The sequence below is a fragment of the Pan paniscus genome, chromosome 10 (genome assembly GCF_029289425.2).
Source record: "Pan paniscus chromosome 10, NHGRI_mPanPan1-v2.0_pri, whole genome shotgun sequence".
Classification (NCBI taxonomy): Eukaryota; Metazoa; Chordata; class Mammalia; order Primates; family Hominidae; genus Pan; species Pan paniscus.
In genome coordinates this window covers 40,223,613-40,247,265 of record NC_073259.2, presented here as the reverse complement: position 1 = coordinate 40,247,265, position 23,653 = coordinate 40,223,613, and the positions used below count along the sequence as shown (strand labels likewise).

Sequence of the window (23,653 nt, the reverse complement as noted above, 5' to 3'; positions counted from 1 at the left end):
CCTGTCCCTTTAAATCTCCCAGCTCCCGCCTCCTTTGGCCTACCTGAGATCCAATCAGCAGAGACTTTTTCCCTTTCGCCCCGCCCCACCTCGAGGGGAGGGAACCCCAGGAGACCTGGCCTGGGCATCACGTGCGCAGAGCGGGTCACGTGGGCGCGGGAGGGGTGCTGAGAGGTGGAGAGCGGGAGCCGGCGGATTTCTTAATGAAGTGTCTCCGCATGCGTAGAGGGAATGTAGGGAGGGAGGTGGAAGCACTAGGAGGAGGGGAGGGGTGGAGAGAAAAGAGGGGAGGGATGGGGGGAGGGGAAACAGGAGCGAGGTGTCTCCCTAGCTCGCTGCCTCTGGCAAGTGGAGTTTTTAAAAAGCTCCAGCAGATCATGTCATGACGACTTCGCTGCTCCTGCATCCACGCTGGCCGGAGAGCCTCATGTACGTCTATGAGGACAGCGCGGCGGAGAGCGGCATCGGCGGCGGCGGCGGAGGAGGAGGCGGCGGCACGGGCGGAACGGGGGGCGGCTGCAGCGGAGCGAGCCCCGGCAAAGCCCCGAGCATGGATGGTCTGGGCAGCAGCTGCCCGGCCAGCCACTGCCGCGACCTGCTTCCGCACCCCGTGCTGGGCCGCCCGCCGGCTCCCCTGGGCGCCCCTCAGGGCGCCGTCTATACGGACATCCCGGCCCCGGAGGCGGCGCGCCAGTGTGCCCCGCCGCCCGCACCCCCCACCTCGTCCAGCGCCACCCTGGGCTACGGCTACCCCTTCGGGGGCAGCTACTACGGCTGCCGCCTGTCGCACAACGTGAACCTGCAGCAGAAGCCTTGCGCCTACCACCCGGGCGATAAATACCCGGAGCCGTCGGGCGCCCTGCCCGGTGACGACCTGTCCTCTAGGGCCAAGGAGTTCGCCTTCTACCCCAGCTTCGCCAGCTCCTACCAGGCGATGCCCGGCTACCTGGACGTGTCGGTGGTGCCCGGGATCAGCGGGCACCCGGAGCCGCGTCACGACGCCCTCATCCCCGTCGAAGGCTACCAGCACTGGGCTCTCTCCAATGGCTGGGACAGTCAGGTGTACTGCTCCAAGGAGCAGTCGCAGTCCGCCCATCTCTGGAAGTCTCCCTTCCCAGGTAAGGAAGGGACCCGAGCGCCGCCGCCGCCGGGGACCCCTCCCCGCCCTGCCTGCCCCGGGGCTCCGCGCCCCAGCCACCCCCGCCGTCTGGCCCCGGCGCGCCCGCTCGGCTGGGCTGCCTATGGAGCCGGCCGGGCGAGCTGCACTGAGGAATGCGCCGGGGAAGAAATCTGCTCCGACACGTTCTCTGTAGCTGCCCGGCCGAGAATGAAGCAATCACAGGCGCCCGAAAGCCGGGCCGCCGGCTCTGCTCCGTCCGGTAGCTCGCCTCCGCCTCCCCTTGCAGGCTCCAGCCTCCCGCCGGGCTCTTGGCCCCTAAACCTGCTTCCGGCAAGGGATGGGGGCGGGGTGGGCCTATAGTGCCTTGGAATCCAGGACAAAACCCCCAACCCACCGAATAACTGGGGAGGGCGGAGAATAAGAACCCCCACTTTCTTTGACAGAATTCGCAGGATCGTTCAGGCACTAGACAGTATTTTTTAAATAGGGGACTAATTTGCTGGGGTCTACAGAAATGTGAGATTTCTTTTTTTCCTTTCCTGACTTATTTCCTGATTGTTGAGGGAATTTCCTGGCCACGAATTTCCTGATTGTTGAGGGAACAGAAGATCCAAAATCTCTGGAGAGGGAGTGGAGAGGAGGCTAGAATCCCTCCCCAGCATCGTAAAGTTTTCCTTGCCTCTTTGGTATATTGAGCTCAAACCTATAGACATTTCCACTGCCAACTCCCCCATATGTGGTCGAGAAAGAGAGTTAGTTATTGGTGCCCCAGACACAGAAAGAAGGGCGTAGGGATGAGAAATGGGAGAGGAAGACCTGTTCAAGACCTGTTCAGGGGCTTCTGGAGTCCAGACCCAGGCTGGGGACCCCTTGGTCTTGTCTGGCTAAGGATGGGAAGGGAGAATTCATTCCCCTCTTGTTCCGTCTCCAGTTGAAGAGAGAAAGGATCCTGTAAATCCCACCGCTCTCCTTGCGGACAAGACCAGTCCCAGGTTTCCCAAAACCACACCAAGAGCTTTGGATCCTACCTTGTGCTGAGAAATCAGGATTCCGGTCTAGGGAGTCCAGCATTTGAGTCTGTTCTCCCTGTAAGCAGAGCTCAGTGGGAGAGCGTTCTCCCTTCTGATACCTACAGAGGTCTTTGGGGGTGGGGGGCCCAGGGCAGCCACAGATGTCTCCCGACAGTGCCCAGCTCCCCGACCAGCTCCACATGCCAAGCTCAGGGATGTTTTCCTTGGAAAGCATAGACCCAAAGACCTCCTAAGGGTGGGCCTGAAATTCCTCTGCATACAGAATTGGAAGAAGAGGTAGGTGGTTTAAAAAAAAATACTGAATGATATTAGAGAGTGTAGCAAATAACATTCTTGTGAATATTATGAAATTACTTAGTATAACACAACTCAATACCAGGGTATGACCTACACTAGGCACCCTGACTTCTGATTGCCAGAATTAAGGATGGTGCAATTTTAGTACATGGTATTATGCATCACCTACCCTGTATTGGCTATAATATTTTTATGTAATATGATTTCTTTTATTAACTACCTAATATGAAATATACAATAATACATTTCTAGAAAGATAATTCACATGTTCATAATACAGCAATGTATTTTAGAGAGATGGCCCTTTAATTCTCTATCTCACCAAAACACAAAGCTTCTTAGGAGATTGGGGTCCAGCAGGAATTCCTGGGGCAGGGAAGCCAATGGGCTATGCCAAGGGGCTAAGGAGTAAGGGATCAGGTGCCCACCAAACCAACTGTGGATTGGGGGCACAGGCCCAGAGCAATGTGCAATGGGTTTAGAGTGAAGAGGTAGAAGAGAAGGAGCTGTTCTATGTATGAATGTGGTGTGGAGTAGGGGTGAAGGATTGGAGAGAAGCTGAGAAGTATCTTTGAGCAAAATAAACATCTCAAAGATTCCTAGGACACAAAACAAAACAAAACAAAACAAACTCCACTAAAAATAAATACTTTTTTGATCACAGCCTCCTAGAGAAAAATATCTTTGAAATAAAAAGTATATCCCAATACAGATTTAATACACTTGCAAATTATGGCATGGAAATGGATATAAAACCTAGCATGCCTCAGCAGCTATGTGCTCCCACAATCCCCGTGTGGAAATAGAATTGGGCTGATGTATCTCAGTGAGTGCAGAGGTACAGACAAGAGGCAGACGAATAAGAAATTATCTTCAGACACTCTCCATCTTTCTACCCACTCAGAGATCTTTTAGAAGTAGTGAGATTTCAAGATAACTCTGTCTATGCAATTGTGGTTTGTTCGGCAACATGTAGGCATAAACACTGCTGTCTCTCTACAGTGCCTCTGGCTCTGAGAATCCTCATCTGTGGTAGTCTGGGCTGGTGTGGGAGATGGAGGCAATTGTTCAGCAAGATCCAGATAATTAGGGCCAAGATGTGTCGTGGCTTCTTCCTTCTCCCAATTATACAGACTCTTGCTTTATTGCTCTGTTTTTTTTTTTTTTCTCCCTACGGTGAGTGTAGACTTTTTTTTTTTTTTTTTTGAGAGAGAGAGAGAAGCAGAAATTCCAGGAGAGAATCAGAAAGGGAGAAAAAGAGAGATGGGGTTTAGGAGAGAGAAAGAGGGAGAAAGAAACAGTGGGCTCTTTGGACCACGCTAGAAGTCTTTACTGACAAGCCTTTGGATTTGGGTTGGGAAGAGTAGCAAGCTGGATTTCTAGCTGGACAAGGCACTCTTCAGAGCCCAGAGCTTGCCTGTGGGGGGGCGGGTGGTCAAGGGTGGGTGGGCTGTGGGGAGCTGAACAGAGGGGCCCCGAAGCCCAAAAAGAAAGCCATGGCTGAGCATTGAGATGATTTTTATTTACTCCTCAAAGGTGTCTATTAGGTTTCCAGGCATGAAGTCATTCGTGTATGTGATCTGGAGGGAGACTAGGGAAGGGGTGATTGTAAGATTAATAACTAAGCCCCCACTCACTTTAGGCAGTGTACGCACATCTCCAGGTCCAAGCTACCAGATGTTTCTTCATCTCTACATACCATTTCCTTTCCAGATAAGGCAGCAGACAAAGAAAGGGGGCTTCTTTGAGAAGGCAAGACTGGAGTTATTTCCCCAGGAGGCCAAACCAACCTGCAGTTGGTCTGATCCAGGACAAATTGGCTAAATCAATCCTTGGCATCCTATAGAGAAAAATAACCAGTTTAAACCAGTTGTCTACTTTTTAAACTGATTTTTTTTAGGGTTGATTAAATCTCATTGGAAATTTAGAGCTAGAATTTAGGAAACCAAAATTGGATAGGTAATTGTGAGAGTTTAAAGAGAGTAAAGTAAAAAATTAGGGACAATTATCTGGCTAATTCAGAAACAAAAACCCACCTTTACCCTACTTTATTCTTCTCCAGGGAAAAGGAGGTGTTTTAAAGCTGGATTGTATTAGCTGGCCTATTTCCATTTTAAAACTTACTGTATCATTTTAAGAGTCAGAAAGTCTGGCTTTAAAATCTGGTTCTGCCACTTAAGTTATTTTACCCACTCTGAGCCTCAGATTCCTGATCTTGTAAAATGAGTTTAACAAAATAATCCTGAAAAAATGTTCTGAGGATTAAAAACAACAATAACAACAACAAAAGCAGCAAACTCACGGTATCACTACGTATCCTCTTCATTTTATTCTTGTCAACAAATCGTCAATTTCCCAAATCATGGTTACCTCTGTAAGAGTAAAACAAATTTGAGAACTGAGAGATTTAAAGATAATGGTCGTGTTCAAAAACAAATCCTTTTTAACCTAAAGGATCCATACTGTTTAAATAAAGTTATTTTGTTTTTTAGATTTTTTAAAAAATCATGGTTTATTCTCACAGAGGCAGAGAAAAATGCCAGGTCCGACAGTTTTCCTGAGAAATTGTCACCAGAAGACAGTCAAATGAGGCCATTGGACCCCCTGTCTCCCATTTTCTTCCTGAGCATTTTGTTTTCCCCTGTGTCTCACTGTGACCACTACTCTTCCCATTGTGTATAGAGTCCCTGAGAGAAAGCAGACCCAATGGGGATGGGTACAGGGAAAGTGTTCTGTGAGGGTGGGATGGGAACAAACATTTCAGAAAGAACTTTGTGTCTTCCCTCTGGGCTGTGTCTATAGTTTCAAAATGTGGTAGGAATGAAGGGGAAACCCCAAATATTCAGCCCTCCTCATTAGCTTTCACCTAAAGTCTAATAATTACATGGAAAAAATTGAGGGCTGAGCTATCCAGATAATCTCCCTAGTTCCCCCACTTCCCCTTGAAAGTGTTGTGTGACCTTTATTGACAGGGATGAGGGTGGAGTAGAAAATGGAGTTAGAAGTGATATATATTGGTTTTAGTTTCTGTGAAATTCTCAGAGCCTAAAGAAACAGAACTGGTAATATTGGTTTGGATGACAGGCATCTAGGGTTTAGGGTTATGGTTGGTGCAAGGGATGTAGACAGTTTCCTTCAGCTGTGAAGGAATGGAGAGGGAAGGGGGTTGGAACAGAATTTGTTCTGTTTTGGTGGGACTGCAGTGTGGACCCCCTACTTCCAGAGACACCTGATTCCCTATATCTCAGGTTCAGGACCCCCCACCTTGGGTGTTAGGTGGTTCATAACATTGGACCCCAATTCCTAGAGTGTGGACCTCCAAGCAGGCTGGCTTCACCTGGACACTTATCTTCTATCTGTGCCTCACATCCCTAACGTAGGGCCAGTGTCCAAAGGCATGAAGACTCATCTGGTGGTCTGGGCCCACTGAAGCTGACCCCCTGCCTGCCGTGCCCTCCCTGAAATATACAACAGAATGTCTTCCTCTGGCAACGGGGCAGAATATAAACTAATAAGGACCCAAGCGATCTAACTGCAGGAAGGAGGGATTTTTCTGAATATCTGAAATTCTGCAAGCATGGCAGGCCAGGCTGGAATTTGGAGGGTCCCTTCTAAGCATACAAGGATCCTAATATTGAGTGCTGTGAAGAGCCATATTGGGGCCTGAAACAAAAGAAAATCAGTAATACCGAACCCATGTTTATTTTTTTAATTGATATTTTGTTCATCATGGATGTTTTTGTATTCGTTTTGCTTTTTTAAACATTGCATTAAAATATCGTCTTGATTACTGAGTTTTTGGCGCCCCCTCCCTTAAACTTCGAGCCTAGTGGCCTCATCATAGTTGTGGTCTTGCTAAAATAACAGAAATGAAAAGCATTAGGGAGCTTCACTATGCAGTGCAATCCTCTGGCCCCGTTGAGCCCCTGCCAGAACTCTGTGCCTAGACAGCCTCGGGTCCTCTATCTCAGTCCAGCCGCTTGCCTCACTTCTTCCCGCTTGCCTTATCTCCCCGCAGACGTGGTTCCCCTGCAGCCCGAGGTGAGCAGCTACCGGCGCGGGCGCAAGAAACGCGTGCCCTACACTAAGGTGCAGCTGAAGGAGCTAGAGAAGGAATACGCGGCTAGCAAGTTCATCACCAAAGAGAAGCGCCGGCGCATCTCCGCCACCACGAACCTCTCTGAGCGCCAGGTAACCATCTGGTTCCAGAACCGGCGGGTCAAAGAGAAGAAGGTGGTCAGCAAATCGAAAGCGCCTCATCTCCACTCCACCTGACCACCCACCCGCTGCTTGCCCCATCTATTTATGTCTCCGCTTTGTACCATAACCGAACCCACGGAAAGACGCTGCGCGGGTGCAGAAGAGTATTTAATGTTAAGGAGAGAGAAGAACCGCGCCGCCCAGAGGCAGAGAGGCTCCATGGCCGTGCTGCTGGGGCATCCCCAACTCCCTATCCCATCCCCAGCCTCCACCCCCATCCAGATGGGACTCACCTGGCTTCAACAGCTTTGGAAATGGGTCCAGAGTGGGCCGTGCGAGGAAGGCTGTCGACCTCTACTCCTCCTTGCGCTCACCTTGCCAGAAAGTCCGGTGGCAGCGCAGAGCCCAATCATTCCAACCAAAGCAGGGTTGGGGAATCCCGAATGGCCCCAATTCTTGCCTCATCCTATGTCCAGGCTTTTAGAGGACCTTCCCTAAGGGCGCAGCTTCGGAGCAGGATCTGTCCAGCTCATACTTTCCTTCGCTGTCCCTCCCGCACTCCTTAGGCAAGATTTCCCAGTAAAGATTTTCTGTGCATATTTTAAAAGTCGTGTTAATACTCATGATAATTATTAGGGATCTGGCAGCGTGATTGGAGTATGGATGTTTCCGTAAAAGCTGGAATTCCGTAAAAGCATTGACGCAGCCCCTACACTCCATCCCAACCAAGAAACTGCATTTCTTGGGGCCAGGTGGGAGCTGCCTTTGCCCCACTGCCTCCCCTGTTCTGCTCTCTCAGTCAACATGTGGAAATCCAAGGAGGACAAAGACTCCAGCCACGCTGCTAAATAGGGCTTCTCTCTCCTCTCTCTTTCTCTCTCTAGGTGGTAAGGTTGGGGATTAGTCCAGGTACAGAAGCAGAACTTTTTTCTAAGGATAAACATCTCTTCCAAGGGGATGGAGAGTGGGTCCCTCAACAAAGTCCCTGTCCAGTCACCTTTCCATCAGGGCACTAGCCCAGGAATGACTCCTCACACTTTCACCTTTACTGATTTCCAGAGGAAAGCTAGAGGATCTAGTTCAAGAGGCAAGAAGATCTGGCCCTCAATTAGCTAAATGTAGATGCTGCCTAACAGTTCCCTCCTCAAAGGCCACCTTGGTGCTGTGGGGGCCCCTTGCCTCTTCCCTTCCCACTGGTGCATTACAAAACAGTGTTCTTTTGAAATGTTCATCAGGAATAGGCTTTTTTTTTAAATGTTGTGTATCTGTATATAGTATTGTGATGTCTGAATGACAATGTACTGAATGCAAAAAGGAAAAAACCCACAAACATGTTTTTAAAATAAAATATCTTTTTTTGCCTTGATTTTATTGCTCAGATTCTTTCTGAAGTCTATTCTGTCCACTGGCTCTTCAGGACAGTCTACTATGCCCTGACTCAGCCAGAATGATCAGGGGGAGGAGTATAGACATTGCTCCCAGCTGGGTAGATTCCAAACCCTTGTTTTGCTCCACTTAAGTTTTTGGGTTATCTATACTATCTATATAGGAGAAAACTTCCCATCCTGATGTCCAACTCAGATGAGTGTTTGTTGAGGAAGGAAAGACGTAATTGGTGACTGAAAGTCCTGGAGGCAGTGACAAAAATACATTGATGGTCACTTCGGTTAATAATTGGGGCTCAGATCTGGTTCTGGGTACTGAGAAAGTAGCATCCCAGCTGGGAACTGGATGAGGTAAATGCGGCAGCCGGTGGCAGTGAGGAACTAACCTTAGGCTCCTGGTGCTCTATTGCCCCAGAGGGCCCCAAATACCTTCAGCCAGTTCAGGACTGGAGTTGGGGCTGGGATGGGGTCAGCACAGCCTGCCAGGGGCAGCTTCAAGCTCAGCTTTTCCTGGCTGCACTTTTTTCTTTCCCCCACTTAACCTATGTAGAGAGGCTGAGCTGCTAGGACCCCTTTGGCCCCCAGTTTGCCAAACCAATCCCACTTTTACTCTCTGTATTCCTGGGAACCCCAGTCTTCTAGGCAATGAGGAGCCTATGTAGATGCTGCCACTAATTTGTTTTCCTGGTCGCGTCAGTGCCTATCTCCCTATCTGGCAGAGTTAATGAGATCATTAAGTTGTCAGGTTAAGAGACTTTTTAAAAGCAATATAGCCTAAAACAATGTTATCTCAGATTAAATCTTTACTGCAGCAATTTTTATTTATATATAATATTTTTCCTCTCCTGAGACACAGAAACACTGGAGATGTCAGGTTGGAAATCAGAGTTCTCTGTTATCCCTTTGCCTGGTGGGGCTGAAGATTTAATAATTTCATTTAAATAAATTTTCCTGGGGAATAAACACATGCACATTTTGCGCGTGCACACACACACACACACACACACACACACGGAGTCTGAGAGTTAACTACTAGAGAGCCACACGCTGTGCAGTGGAGATTTGAGGGAGAATAGGTGAATTTCCAGGAATAAGGTTAATTCTTAATTCCATCTCTCCTTTTTCTCCCCACCCACCATCCCAACCTCTCTCCCAAAATCCCTGGGTTTCCCCTGAGATGAAAGGATTTGGAGACTGAGTGTGTGTGTTTGGTCAGAAAAAGAAACTAAGTGGACAAGAGGCCTGGGGGTCTGTTACTATGACCCCACCCTTCCTGACTGCTTTGGGTAGTCCCAAGCACAGCTGTAGGCAAACTGGAAATTGGGGACTCTGATTAAAGAGAAGTCTAGAGTTCTCAGAGGAATCCCTCTGCTTCTGCACACAAACCCATATATAATCATATGAGGTAGTCATCCCATATTGAGGGAACCACCGCTAAGGCTCTAGAAGGGAATAATGAAAAAAAAGAAGAGGAGCCAGGGGCGATGGCTCACGCCTGTAATCCCAACACTTTGGGAGGCTGAGGCGGGTGGATAGCTTGAGCTCAGGAATTCCAGACCAGCCTGGACAACATGGTGAAACCCAGTCTCTACCAAAAATAGAAAAACTTAACCTGGCATGGTGGTGCATGTCTGTGGAGGCTGAGGTGGGAGGATCTCTTGAACCCCGGTCGGGGGCAGGGGGGTGGAGGTTGCAGTGAGCTGAGATCTCACCATTGCATTCCAGCCTGAGTGACAGACCGAGACTCTGTCTCAAAAAAAAAAAAAAAAAGAAGAAGAAGAAAGAGGAGGAGGAGGTGAAGAAGAAAAAGGAAAGCCTGTGCAGGCTCACTACTGGTGGATTGGGATACTGGTAAGCCTAACAAGGACCTCAGTTCCTGAGTGCCTGCGAGCCCTCGTGCAGTGCATTAAATATACCCAGATTTATTTTGGAGGAGTATCATGCCTGGACTTATTTGGATATGACTTTACCATAAGAGTAAGCAAACACTGTGTGAGTGTGTGTGAGCATGTGTTTCGGGGAGGCACATTTGTGAAATATATTATTCTTTCCCTGAATAAGGATTTCTTCTTCAACACAACTCTGGTTGTGTTGATCTCTTACCTTTCCTTCTCCCAAGAATTGGCATTGTCTTTGGGGACTCTATGAGATAGTTCATCTCTTAGTCATGTCTCTAATATGTCTTTCTCTCCAAGGCCAGCCTCCTAGTGTTTGTGTTAAAAGTAAGACTAAGTGTGAAGGCAAATATGAGGATACCGGGGGTACAGGGTGATCTGAAGAGCTGGTGAAACCTCTGTGAGGAAACGCAGACACACAGAGGGACTGAGACTCCTGCTATCTTTCTCATAATCTGATGGCACTCCCCACTTCCCCTATCTCCCTAGGCCAGAGCTGGGAGGCGAGGCAGCCAAGGGCCTCACAGGACTCTCCATCTAGTGGTCACTCTCCGGGGCTGCCAGAGAGGGCTTCAAGAGATTCTTTGCTGAGCTTGGGGGAAAAACCCTTCCCCACCCACATCTTAGTCTCCAGACAGAGGCCCAGCAGAATGGGCCTTTCAGCCAGCAGTCCCACAGCCCGAACCCAACTGAGAGAACAAGGGCAGCAGTTCTTTCCGCAGATCCCTCCATGACTGTCTGCTCCAGAGACCATCTGCTCCTGGGGTTGATCCACAGGCGGCTGGGTCAGCAATGTGGGGACAGTAGGCCAGTGTGGGTGCAAGGCAGGGGCAGGCCCCTGGGGCAGCCGCTATCTCTCTGAACAGCCCTCCTATTGGAGGTGGGGTCCATGCGGCAGGCAGCCCCTTCAGTGACTCCATCTGTTCAAAAGAGAACTCCCCACCCTAGGATCTGCTGGGATCTGTGTTGGGTGGTATTGGAGCCCACTCCCAAGAAAACTCCAAGAGTGGTTCAGGCAGATGTGTATCTAGACCTGCACTGGTGGAGAATTGAGGGGCCCTGGGGAGCTAGGGGCTTCTGGGAGGAGGAGGAGGGGGCCAGAGCCTTTTCACAACCAACCAGGCTCTTCCTCTTTTAGCCTTGACCGTGACTAGGTCTTTCTGACCTTGACATCACAGGGAGCACAGGGAAGGGGGGGGGAAGGGTGGAAAAGGCCTTGATCTTCCGGTGGCCAGCGAAGGGGAGGGCTGCTTGCCCCCTTGACGCGCCATCCCCCTTCCCGCCGGAGCCCGCCGCCTCTGTTTACACACAGAGGAGGTGTCGTCTCCAGTCTAGACAAGGGCGCTAATAACGCCCATAAAAGGCGGCCTCTCCAGAGATGCTCTGGCAACTCCGCTCCCGCGCGCCTGCCGCTGGCCGCTTTCTCCACCTCCCCCCGCCCCGCCCTTCTCTGATACCTTGGCGAGGCCGGCGCACGGGCCTGGGGACGGGGAATCCAGAAGGCTTCTAGAGGCTGAGAATTCCTATCCCTCACCCTTATGAACCTCTTCTGTCTCCAAAGGTAAGTGGACCCTTGTTCCTGTCCGCGCTCTCCCACCCCAGCGAGCCCCGGGGTTGGTAGTCCATTCCCCACCCCCACCTGCCTCCTGGTGGGGCCCATTGCTCCCACCCCAATCTGCTCAAGCCCCTTCCTCTGCCCGGAACTGGGGCCCCAGGTTTGGAAAGCAGTTGTGTAGCGGTGCTGAGCAGACCCTAAGCAGATCTCAGCTCCTCCCCAGAGCTGGGCCGGGCCAGTGGACAGGGTCAAAGCCATAAAAGGAGGCCGAGGGGTGAGGGCACACCGGGTAGTCCTCACCCCCACCCAGCTTAGAGGTCGGTGGAGACGTTTCACTGTTGCATTGCAGGCGGCTATGGGTGTGGCATTTGATGTGATTTTTTTTTTTTAACTTGGTTCCCACACCTTCCCTGGCACTCAGTAATTCACTAGGTGGAGGAGATCCTCTGCTGGTGGAGGGGGAAAATGTCAGAGCTGCGGCCCTATTTAACTGTTAGCGCGCCACCGAAGGAAACACAAAACGGGGGAAGGTGGTCCATTTAGGGATGCTCAGGTTGGGGTGGAGAGATGGCCTCCCAGATGTCCTTGCCTGGGGGCTCTCACTTCCCCCGCATTTTCTGAGAGGCAATCGGGCTGGAATCTTTTGGTGACAGAGGACTAGAGAAGCCGCGGGAGAACTGGAGAAGGTAGGGGCTCCGTTGGCCCCAGGCTACTTGCCTGAGCCTAAAAGCCTTACTGGGCTCCGTCACTGAGCGTTCCTACAAGCCTCCCTCCTCCAGGCTGCAAATCCCTAGAAAGCAGCACCTGGGGAAGGGATTTCCCAATCTGCTCTTTACCTCCCGGGCACCGGCAGGGAGGGCTGGGAGCCAGGTGGGCCCCAACCCCTGAAGGAGCCTGGAAGCCATGAAATAGGAGACTGAGCTCCCTACTCTACCCCCCAGCCTTGTTTGAACCCGACAAAAGTCAGGTCCCAAGCCTAAGTTGCCCCGAAGGGGCAAGGCAGACAGGGCTGCAGGGTTGGGCAGGGGGCAGGGAAGGGGGCAGGCCCTCCCACTCAGCCCCCTTCTCATCTTCCCTTCTCTCCGCCGGCCAAATCCCTGCTCACACCCTTTCTGGTGCTGAGTCCCGGCCTAATTTGCATACGAGGCAGAACCGCTTTCTGCAAACTAGACAGTGACCTTGAACTGGGCCGCTGCGGCCTCTGGACAGACCAGGGGTAAGGCAGCACTGCGCGGAATCACTCCCGACCACGGGTCGGCGGGGGAGCCAGAACGCAGTCACTCACAGCCGATTCCCCGCGGTCTAAGCCGCCAGCAGCCACGTTGCCTCTCCCACCAGAATCAGCGTAGATTTTATAATTAACTCCTTTCGCTGGGCTCAGCCGCAGTGGAGGCTGCTAGGATGCAGGAGGGATGGAGGCACAGAGAAGGTGTGAGAGAGGCGGCGGGGCATCCAGCTGGAGGACGAGCTGAGGGACACAGGCTGCCTTGGTCTTCAAGGAAAGCCTTGGACCACATCCTTGCTTTCAGCTTTAATTAACCCCGAGTTAATGAGCGAGGCTTAGTAGAGCCTGGCCAGCTGCGGCGGGAGCCAGTGGCCCAGGGGCCAGCACGCAGGCCACCGCTCTAGCCTTGTGATCTGATAAATGTACGGGAGAGTTCGCACCAATCGCTCCACGGTTTGGGTGCCTCGGCCTGACCACCTATAGTTTTGCGCATGGTCAGCGAAGTGCCGGCAGGTTAAGCCCGGCTAGACACGGCTGCCCCAACTCCTTGGGATGCGAGTCCCTCGCCCAGCCCCAGCCTGCTCCCGGCGAACAGCTCTCGCCGAGGCTGGATTTAGATTTTAAGCGTCTCACCCGAGCCTCCCGCCGGCCCCGGGGACCCAGATTGGGAGCTGCATTTTTGTCCGAGCCCGGTTAAAAAACGGGTGCCTGTGTTGCGTGTGTCGCGGGGTTCCTTAACCACAAACGGAGCCCCGGTGGTGCACCGGAAGGCTGGACGCTTAGATTACCTGGGTCCTTGCCAGAGTCCTGAAAACCCCTAGGTTCCCGGTGGGTCTCAGGGAGCAGGACACCGGGGATGCGAATTTTGCTAGTGGTTGTCGACAGCTCTCCCTGAGAGGAATCAGGGTCAGCTGCAAAGAAGAAAGAGGGGTTTGTGCGTGCTTCTTGGCCCGCCGAATCCAAAACCTGAGGAAAACGGCCCGCTTTGATGAGGCTAAATCAGGCTAGAAGAAATGCGTGTCTGGAAGAAGGACGCCTTCACCCAATCTTCATTTCTCCTGCGTTGCATCCGCCGCCCTGTGGCCGCTGCTCCTCACGCTCAGCGGCCTGGCCTGGGAGGGCAGCGAGCAGAGCTCCCGGCCTGGGAGTTGCCTGCTGGGGTGGAGGGAATGGGGAGAGGCTGAGACCTTCCTCTTGGGGTCCCTCTTCTAGGAGATTGGAATTACCTGGGAAGGGAAAAGAGAATGAGGAGAATACTCCACCCCTCAAAGGTTAGTGATTATTTGGCAAAGCCCAGCTCGGCATCCCTCACACCAACAATAGCGGCTGAGCGCAGAGGCCTGGAGAGCCTGGGCGGAGACCTAGCTGCCCGCACGATGTTCTGATTGAAATCAACAGCAATATTGATGTCACACCCTGTTTATCTTTATGACCAAATTAACCCTCAAATAAAATGTTTTTTAAAAACTAAAATTTCAATGGCGCTCATCAATGCATCTTGAGAAGGGGAAATAAGATGTTACAGATGCTGTGACCTGGAATTTGCAGCTGAGAGATGCTCCTCTCCGTAGCCTCCCAGCCCCTTATCAGTTAGGCACAAAAAGGCCAATCCAGGCTGAGTCTCCTGCTCATTCCTTGGCGCCACCGGCTCTAACTGAAGGTGGCGGCTTCGGGTTTGCAGCCCATGGCTTGCCCTAAGTTCCGACAAGTGCGCCTAACGCGGGGCCGGCTCCTGGGGGCGGGAGGGGCCGGACCAGGCCGGGCAGCTAGGCAAGCAGGGGCGGGGAAGGGGAACCGGCCAAGCAGGGCAAGGGACAGGCACCGAGCTGCGAGCTTCGAACTGCTCCGGGCAGGGCGGCGCCCGCGGGGACACATTTCTGTCGGAGTGAGCAGCTACGGTTTGGGATATGAAATCGCCCGGGGAGCGGTGGAATTCAAAGAATCTGCGTTTCTCTCTGCCGCGTCCTGCAGAGGAGAGAGGGGAGGGAGAGGAAAAAAAGGGAGAATCTTCTCTGCTTCGATCTGCTTTTGCAGTTTTGGCTTATTCTCAGGCTTTCTCTGATATTTAACTTTCACCTAAATGGGTTTCTTTCTCATTCTCTCCGAATCTCTGTCTCCAATTTTCTTTCAATCTTCTGGTATTTTTTCGTATTTAGACGTTTACTGAACTATTTATCCAACCCTGTATTAGTTAAGCCATGCATTGGTTAGAAGCTCGAAATAATCACATGGAAATTCGAGTGTTTTTTCTATTAGACCCCAAAAGGATACATCTGGTTTGGGGGAGTTTTATTTTGTCTTTCTTTTTAATCCGCTTGGCTGTGTTCTGTGGACCTAGTTGAGATCGGATTGTGGTTTTGCAGATGTTGATTATCTCACCAATGGCCAGCATTGCTTCTCGGCCTTCTCTGGAGGGAGCTTCTGAGTTTGCACCATAAATATAATTTCACCCCCCAATAAGATAATTCTTCAAGGGTTTTTTCCCTCAATCCTAGCCCCCTCAGGAGGCAACCTACTGCGGGCCTCTGCACTGCTATCTGATGGTCCCAGGGGCAGGCTGGGCCGGTTCTGGGGTGCAGGTGTCTCCTCCGCAGTGAGAGTTAGGCCCCTCTCAGCCCAGTCAAGCCCTGTTAGGGGTCCAAAGCTTCCCACTGCAAAGACTCCAGGAGGCCCCCAGAAGCTCCTCAGTTCCCCGGAAATGACAGCAGAAGAGTAGTTCGCCCCCAGATTTTCAGGAGCAGGCAGGCAGGTCCATGTGGAGCTAGGCACCTCCTTTTGCTGCATTCTCTACCTCCCTTCCGCATCCTTCCTCTAGCCGTGAGTGGAGGTGTGAGGCTGGGTGGCTCCCGGCTCCAGAGGAAAACCCGGCATTATCAATTATCCTTGAGTATTGGGGAAGAGGACTCCAAATGTCTCTCCAAATTCCTGAGGATAAAGAGCTGATAAAGAAGTGTGCAGCAGCAGCTGGGGCGGGAAGAGATAACGGCAGGGAAACCTGTCCTTACCCCCCCTTCGCCTCTACTGTAAATAAACCCCGAGCCAAAGGGCTCATCCGTCTCCTTAAACAGTCAGTAAACTTTATATGACACAATATCTAATAGTAATTTATTGAGGAGATATTGTAAATTCCAACGGTTTTAGTTAATAAAGAAGCTAATTAAAGAGGGACGGGCTGTGCTTGGCCAGCTGTTGGCGATAAGATAATATATGGGGGGGGAGTGCAGGTTATAGGGGTGTATATATGCGGGCATTTTTTGGTGTGTGTTTTTTCCCTTTTGCCCCGTGTTGGGCAATTGCTTTACTCTCTGCGTTAGGTTATATACATTGTTTTAGAAAATCAATTCAGCAAATAAACCTGCCCCCGCCCTTTGTTACCCCACTCACCCCCAGGATTGGGGAAGGGGGAAGTTGGAGTGCGGGATGGTGGGGGGGATCTGTTGTCCCCACCCCTCCCCCTGGCGGCCGTGCCCACGTGAGTGGGGCGGCCAATGGGTGACTGGTGCAGATTTAACTATGTTTAATGTCAGATAGCAATAAAGTAGAAGCTGCCGGTCGGGCCCCGCGGAAATGGGCGAGCATAATCTCCTGAATCCCGGGTTTGTGGGGCCGCTGGTAAACATCCACACGGGAGACACCTTCTACTTCCCCAACTTCCGCGCGTCCGGGGCGCAGCTTCCCGGGCTGCCTTCGCTGTCCTACCCACGCCGCGACAACGTGTGCTCCCTGCCCTGGCCGTCGGCGGAGCCGTGCAATGGCTACCCGCAGCCCTACCTCGGCAGCCCAGTGTCTCTCAACCCTCCCTTCGGCCGCACGTGCGAGCTGGCGCGCGTGGAGGACGGCAAGGGTTACTACCGCGAGCCGTGCGCCGAGGGTGGCGGCGGGGGCCTGAAGCGTGAGGAGCGCGGGCGCGACCCGGGAGCCGGGCCCGGGGCAGCGCTGCTCCCGCTGGAGCCGTCGGGGCCGCCTGCGCTCGGCTTCAAGTACGACTACGCGGCGGGCGGCGGCGGTGGCGACGGCGGCGCAGGACCTCCGCACGACCCGCCCTCCTGCCAGTCGCTGGAATCCGACTCCAGTTCGTCCCTGCTCAACGAGGGCAACAAGGGCGCCGGCGCAGGCGACCCCGGCAGCTTGGTATCGCCGTTGAACCCCGGCGGCGGGCTCTCGGCCAGCGGTAAGGACCCCGGCCACTCACGCGGCGGATTCAAACCCGACTTCTTACCAGGGCGGGCAGAACAGGACTGAGCTAGGGACGCCCAGGGTGACAGAATGTGTGGCGAGGAAGAGCTTCTTATAAAATGAAGTGCGGGTGGGGGGAGCCTATAAACATGTAAATATCCCCACAAAAGAAATGGAGAGTGTTCCTTTTTCGTCTGCCTGCGGCTGGAGGCGGCAGGGATTCCGGAGTTGGGGGATCCTGACGGGGACTCCCCAGGCCTGGGGGTGAGGAGGTGGGGACAGAAAGCCCGGCCCTAGTTCTCCCAGGCGCCTCTCCCTCCGCCTTCCCACAGACCCCATTACTTACATTTCGAAAGAAATGCCAGTGGATGCGTTTACTCTGCCATTCGCCCATATCTGTTGTAACTGATCCGCGATCCAGTCCTGAAGGATGTGAGAGGAAGGGACCAGGAAATAGGGAAGAAGAAAATTGGGGAGAGGTTTGGGAAGAAAGGAGGGGATAGGGACTTAGAAGGGTCATGAATACTGCAGCAGGAGGTAGGGTTGAGGAGGTAAGAGCAAAGAATGAAAGGAAAAAAAAGAGTAAAGAAAGTGGGGGAGTTGGTGGGGATGTGGGTCTGGGTAGAAAAGACGATTCAGATGACTGGCGGCAAGGAGAAGGGAGAGAAAGGGCCTGGAGTCCAGCTGTGAGGCCAAGGTGAAAGGGTCTGGGGAAGGGCCAAGGGCACTGGACTGGTCACCCTTTGATCCTTTGGCCAACCCCTGCCATTCATCTCCACCCAGGCGCGCCCTGGTACCCGATCCACAGCCGCTCTCGGAAGAAGCGCAAGCCCTATTCGAAGTTGCAACTGGCAGAGCTGGAGGGCGAATTTCTGGTCAACGAGTTCATCACACGCCAGCGCCGGAGGGAACTCTCAGACCGCTTGAATCTTAGTGACCAGCAGGTCAAGATTTGGTTTCAGAACCGGAGAATGAAAAAGAAAAGACTTCTGTTGAGGGAGCAAGCTCTCTCCTTCTTTTAAGGTGCAGGACACGGGCGCCAGCCCCAGACTGAGCCTGTCCCTGGCAGAGAGCAAAAGAGGGCGCCGCCTAGAACACAGTCCCCACTTAGAACGCCAGGCGTCTCTGGCAGGCCCTCCCTGGATATCCTCTTGTCTGTTTTGTTCGTGGTTCCCTCCCATACACACCCAAAACACCCTGCCAGGTCCCAGAGAGAAGGGAAGAAACCTAGCCAGGGAGAGCGGAAGCCGGCAGCTGCCTGCAGTTGGCAGGGGCAGGAAGGCTGAGGTGCTGCGGGCTGGTTTATTTGAGGCAGGACTGGGGCACTGCACCTCCGCTGAGGATCTGGAGAAGCAGCGGCCCAGATGTCCCCTTCCTCTACTTCTCTTCCATGGTCTTAATTCTCTTTGCCGTCAGGAGCAAAGAGCAGGGCCAGTGGAACCAAGGCACCTCGACCTCACAGTTCCTGGGGTTAGAAGAGGCTGGGAAGAGAGAGGAGGGTGGAGGGTCAGCGGAGAGAGCTGAGGGAGTCAGGTGTCTCTGGTAGGGCTGGAGGAAGTGGGGAACCAAGGAGGAAGTGTGGTTTGTGAGAAAATGATTAGCAAGAACCAGAGTCTGCTTGGGTCTGGGTCCCCCAGGACACCCAGTGGGCAGAAGCTTGGGCATTTGGCTGGCCGGGCTGTGGACAAGGACTATCAGCCTCATGTTCCCTCTAGGACCAGAACAGTGTCCTGGTCCCCAGCCCTCTCCTGATCCCGCTGCCCGCACCGGGCGAATGTCTGTTCATAGGTGTGCTGCCATCCACTCCTCCGTTGCCTGCGGTGGCTGCGGGCCTGATGCAGCAAGCAGGGACCTGAGAGCCCAGGGGACACAGCCTCAGGTTCAGTAGCCACCCCAGAGGTCCCCGGCTGGCTCTCCAGAAAGAAAGTGCAAGAGGCTGTAGATGGGGCTACGGAGCACCACACTGATTGGCCGGGAGAATTTCTGACAGCCACAGCCGAGGCCTCTGATTCTCCCTTCCCCGCTGGCGTTCACGGTCACGGCCGGCCAGAGGGTGGACCAGCGTAATTTACGAGGCGGGAGGAGAATTCACCCTTAAAGGGGCTACCAGCCATTGAGGTCCCACTCAGCCCCAGTTTCCCAGGCCGGTGACAATGAAGGAGGGGGGCGCTGCAGCCCCCTACCCAACTCCCTTCTCTCTTCCTCGCCCGCCCCCCAACATTGCCCTTTGTCTTCAGAAGGGCTGCCTCCGCCTCCTGGCCTGCAAACCTCCACAGCCTAGCACATGGACCAGAGCAGAGGGAGGGGCACAGCCCTAGAACCCATTGGAGGTCTGAGAATGGCTTCTCTGAGTGGGAAGGACTTTCATCCAGACTCCTTCAGACCCCAGCCCCAGCCCAGTAGACGCTGGGCTGGCTTGGAAGAGAGGAGCAGTGAGAGAACCATCAACCTTTCTGCACTTCATTTTTATCCTTCTCCCCAAGAGTCCCCCAGCCTCCCATCTGCTGTCCGGCCCTTTCCAGGAGCAAGAGGGGTGAGAAGCAGGGCACTGATGGGAGTTAACTGCAGCCTGGACAGTGTGAAACTGGCCTGCTGGCTTGGAGTGTTTCCCATATGGGGAGAGTCTCCCCTAACAAACTCTCCAAAGGCAATCCACCGAGCTTTTTACTCTCCCACCAGCACACAGCTTCTGTACAGGCAGAGGCAAAGGCAAACACATACACACAGCTGAGCCCAGCACAGCACTGGGCCCACCCCACTCTCCCTAGTGCACTCGCAAGCAGGCAGCCTCATAATCCCCACATGGCCCAGCAGAGTGGAGATAAAATCACATGCCTCCATCCCCCGCTGGGTATCTGACACCTGACAATTCCCCATCCACACATACTTGCTTCACCCATGTACAAGATCCCCCAAATTACCACCATTCCAGCTGTCTGCAGTCTCCTGTGGTCTTCCCCTGGGCATGAAGCACTCCCCACCTTGACTGGTCACCCACTGTACCCCCTTTATGCAGCCCTTCCTGTGACCTCTGGGCTCTAGGGTGCTGGATTTGAGCTCCACCACTCCAGACTAACCTGATTCCCAATCTAATAATGAAGAGGGACCAGAACACTCTAAAAGGAGTGGGGGGACAAAGATATGCAATATTCTCTTTCCATTTGCTTTAAACTTGACTTCTGTGAGGTTCTCTGTCAATCTGTGTCTTGTTCTCTGTGTCTGTCGCTGGTACCTAGTGTAGTCCCTGTGGATAGTTGCCCTTCCCCTAGCTGCCTCCCCAGCTCTCTGTAGTGTAATTCTCCTATTCAAACCTCTGTCTTTAGCACGTTTTCCCTTTATATAGTCCTTGTACAGAGTTGCTTCATCATATTAATATTGATAATAATAATAATTAAAACATGAATTATGATTACGTGATTTTTTGAAAACAAAAGTTCTACCCCAAAATAATGGGAGTCCCAGCCTCTTAGCTGTTCTCCACTTTATTTTCTCCAGCTTGGGTGAATAATAAAAATAATAAATGTATAATAATAATGAAGGAAGAGTGGTTGCAGGGGCAACAAAAATACATAAGCAACCAAGATCTGTTGATGAGCTACCATCTCCAGTCCCAAGCAATTATAGCAGAGAGAAAATTGGGGGGTGGTAGACTTGGGGGAGGAGAGGGAGCTTTGAGAAGTCATGGGGCCATAAAAATAATGTGGACAGCCTAAAGGAGGTTGAAACCAGCTTCAGAAAAGGAGGTCTGTGCTTCAGGAACTTGACAAATAGAAGCCGGGATAGGGGCACTGGTGAGCTGAGCTGGATACTGGGGCAGTAAGAGTAACCCATAATCCCGGGGCTGAGATGGAGGGGGGTTGGTGGGCCTAGAGCTTCAACCGTGTGGTCTTAATCCTATGGCTTCACTCTGAGATGACGCTTGTGTATTGCAAGATGTTGAGAAGGGGCTAAAGACCCCTTGGAACTGGCAAAATAGGCTTCACCTTTTGAAGCCAGCGACTCCCTCTAGGCCATGCCAGAGGAAAGCCCAGGCCCAGGCCAGTGGTAGAGTCCAGATGTGCCCATGAACCCTCTGCACCTCCACCTACCCCTTCCTTCGGTAAGACATGCCCTCTCTCTTTCTTACCCTTTTGCCTCTTCCCTCCCCTCTCTCCAGTTACATTTTCTAACTGTAAAGCTCCTATCAAAGGAGTCTCCTCCAAATTCCTCTTCCACCCTCCTGAGCCTGTACCAGAATCCTAGGGGCCCCACCAAGTCCAGACTCTGAGCCACACCTCCTGCCCTGAAATCTCTCTTTCTCTCTTTCCTTCCCCTTTTTTATTCCTATAATTAGATAAACTAGCGAATTTAGATCAAATACCATTCTCTTTTTTACCCCTAATCCCCAGTTGCTTTGCGAAGCTGAGGAGTACGGACAGGAAGGAGACCCAAAGCCTTAGGGTGGTCATATAAATGCCCCACAGAGTGCAGCATCGACCGAAGACGGGCAGCTTGGGCAGCCATGAGCTGGGGGAGGGGCCTGGTGTTTGAGCCTGGGTCTGAATAGAGGAGGGTAGGAGGAGTCAGAATACCAGGAAATCAAGGCAAAAGAATATCTGACTCTTATGACGTGTCTACACAGGAAGGGTCAACAATAGGGACATCTCTGGCAAAAGAAAAAGGAGGATTTAGGAAGGCCGCAAATAACTGGCCTTTAATTTATTCCCAGAGATACTCCCAATTTGAGAGAGAAGGCACCTAGTTGGGTGGTGTCTCTGCAGGTCCAGAGACTCAACGCAAACACTGGGGATGTTGCCAGAGAAGGATGTTGCCTCCTTCCTATGACTGAAAAACAAATCGTTGGGTCTCCCGGCCAAAGAGGAGGTCACGGTTGGAACCGCGATCCCAATACTTAGGTCGCAGCTGAGCTCTCCATCTGGGTGAGGATTTCCTCTATGTTGCAACTATTTGTCCAGTTTTAGCCCCCAAACTACAATGTACTCCACTAACTTTAAGACAAAGCACTCCGTGTCTCTCGCCGGGTTTTGAGGAGCAAGAAAAGGGAAGAAATATCCAGATAATTTAGGTAGACAATAATTCCGCTGTTGTGCGTGTATAAACTTATATCCCCCGAGTGAGTTCTGTATTTGGACCTGGTTATTGTTGCAGTTATTCTGCTCCACTCTGACGTGCACAGACGAAATTGAGTATTTAAAGCCACTAAGCCGCTATCGAGCCGGCAGGTGATGGGTCTGGCCGTCTGGGTTCTGTGGGTGCTAATGTAGCCGGAAATCCGGCGCGATCGATGGCTGAGACCCAGAGCAGAGCAGGGACCGCTGGCCCCGGTCCGCGAACAAAGCAAACTCCGGGGACTTGGGGTTCCGGCCAGGCCGGAGCCCCTGCCCACCCTCCCTGCTATATCCAGGAAAGCAGAAGCGGTTTTTCGGCCCCAGGCCGCGCGAGAAACGCACTCTGGAGCCGCCAATCCTCTCTGCATGGCACCTGGAGGCGCGGAAGGTTCCGGTGTAATTCAGCGGGAGGTGGAAGGCAGGCCCCGATCCCACAGCGCGCCTATGCTCAGCCTTTGGTCCGAGCGGCCGCCCTCCTGCGTGTGCCTCGGTCCAGACGGCGCTGCCGATTTTCCAAGGAGAGGCCGTGGCCCGCGTCCGCCGCTGCAGGACTCCCCAGCTTCGCCCTCCGCTCCGCGCTGCAGCCCTGCGCGGTGCTCTCGGTTGCCACTCCAGCCGAGGCCTCGAGACAAAGACGCGCCGGGCACTGGTGGACGACCCGGGCGCCTGGGACACTCCCTGACTCGCGCCTGGAGTGCTCAGCATCCCGGCCCTGTGGCGAAGGCTGTGAGACCTTGGTCCAATTCCCCGACCGTCGTGGTCCCGGCTGCGGTCCTCTCCAGGGTCCAGGGAGAGGAAACCCGGCGCGCCCACAGCCCCGGCTGACTCGAGCAGCTCCCGCGCCCGACAGCGCCGGCAGCTCTCGTCTCCTCCGGAGGGCTGCTGTGCCCCCGCGAAGGACGAGATGACCCCTGCTGGCCGGAGCTGTGGAGGTTGCCTCGCCGAGACCCGGATCTGTCCAGTCGCTCGTCCCTGAGCACCCTAGGCGTTGGGGGGACGCCCTGTGAGTGTGAGAGACCTCCAAGAGCGGCTGGAGTCTGAGGCGCTGGCCGGGCTTCGTGAACTAGACCTTTATCCTAAGCTCCTTCCCTCTGCCGGGCACTCGGTGTCCCCACAGCAGCTGACCGCCCTCCTGCCCGGCTTCTCATCGCTAGAGGCTCTGCCCTGGAGGCTCCTAAGACCTGTGCCGCCCGCTGGAGCCTGGCATAGGAGCGAAGAAACTGGGCCTCGACAAGACCAAACACAGCTGGACCTTTAGCCAATCTAAACCAGCCCGTTGCCAGCAGGTGATTTCTCTTCTTCCAGCCAGAGCCACTTAGGAGGCAAGTCTTCACTTTGTCAGTTTACCTGGCCCAGAGTGGAGAGCTTCCTTCAAAGACAGGTCTGTGAGGATGGAACCCCCCAGCAGCCCTTGCTTGGGAAGCTCTCTGTAAAACGTGCATAGTCCACATGCAGAGCATGGAAAAGATGTTCCATAAAGCACACACCTGGTCGTAGTGCTGCCAATAAATTGAAACGCAGTCTAAAACGCACAGATATCTCTATTATGGGTACATTGTTGGCACAGAAAATATATTTCTTTATAAAATGTACACACAGAGGCACTTTTATCTACTGTATGTGAAAGCAACCGACTGGGGAAACATTACATACAGCACGTA

General features: G+C 53.0%; 2 protein-coding genes across 2 annotated transcripts; both read left to right on the top strand.

The window, feature by feature from the left end:
- Nucleotides 1-306: 306 nt before the first annotated feature.
- HOXC13 (homeobox C13) lies at nucleotides 307-8,014 on the top strand. The gene is made up of 2 exons (XM_003831000.5): nucleotides 307-1,118; nucleotides 6,467-8,014. The coding sequence occupies exons 1-2, from the start codon at nucleotides 383-385 to the stop codon at nucleotides 6,721-6,723; spliced, it is 993 nt and encodes a 330-aa protein (XP_003831048.2). The 5' UTR covers nucleotides 307-382; the 3' UTR covers nucleotides 6,724-8,014.
- Nucleotides 8,015-16,248: 8,234 nt separating this feature from the next.
- HOXC12 (homeobox C12) lies at nucleotides 16,249-20,287 on the top strand. The gene is made up of 2 exons (XM_003831081.6): nucleotides 16,249-16,879; nucleotides 17,668-20,287. The coding sequence occupies exons 1-2, from the start codon at nucleotides 16,276-16,278 to the stop codon at nucleotides 17,904-17,906; spliced, it is 843 nt and encodes a 280-aa protein (XP_003831129.2). The 5' UTR covers nucleotides 16,249-16,275; the 3' UTR covers nucleotides 17,907-20,287.
- Nucleotides 20,288-23,653: the final 3,366 nt, after the last annotated feature.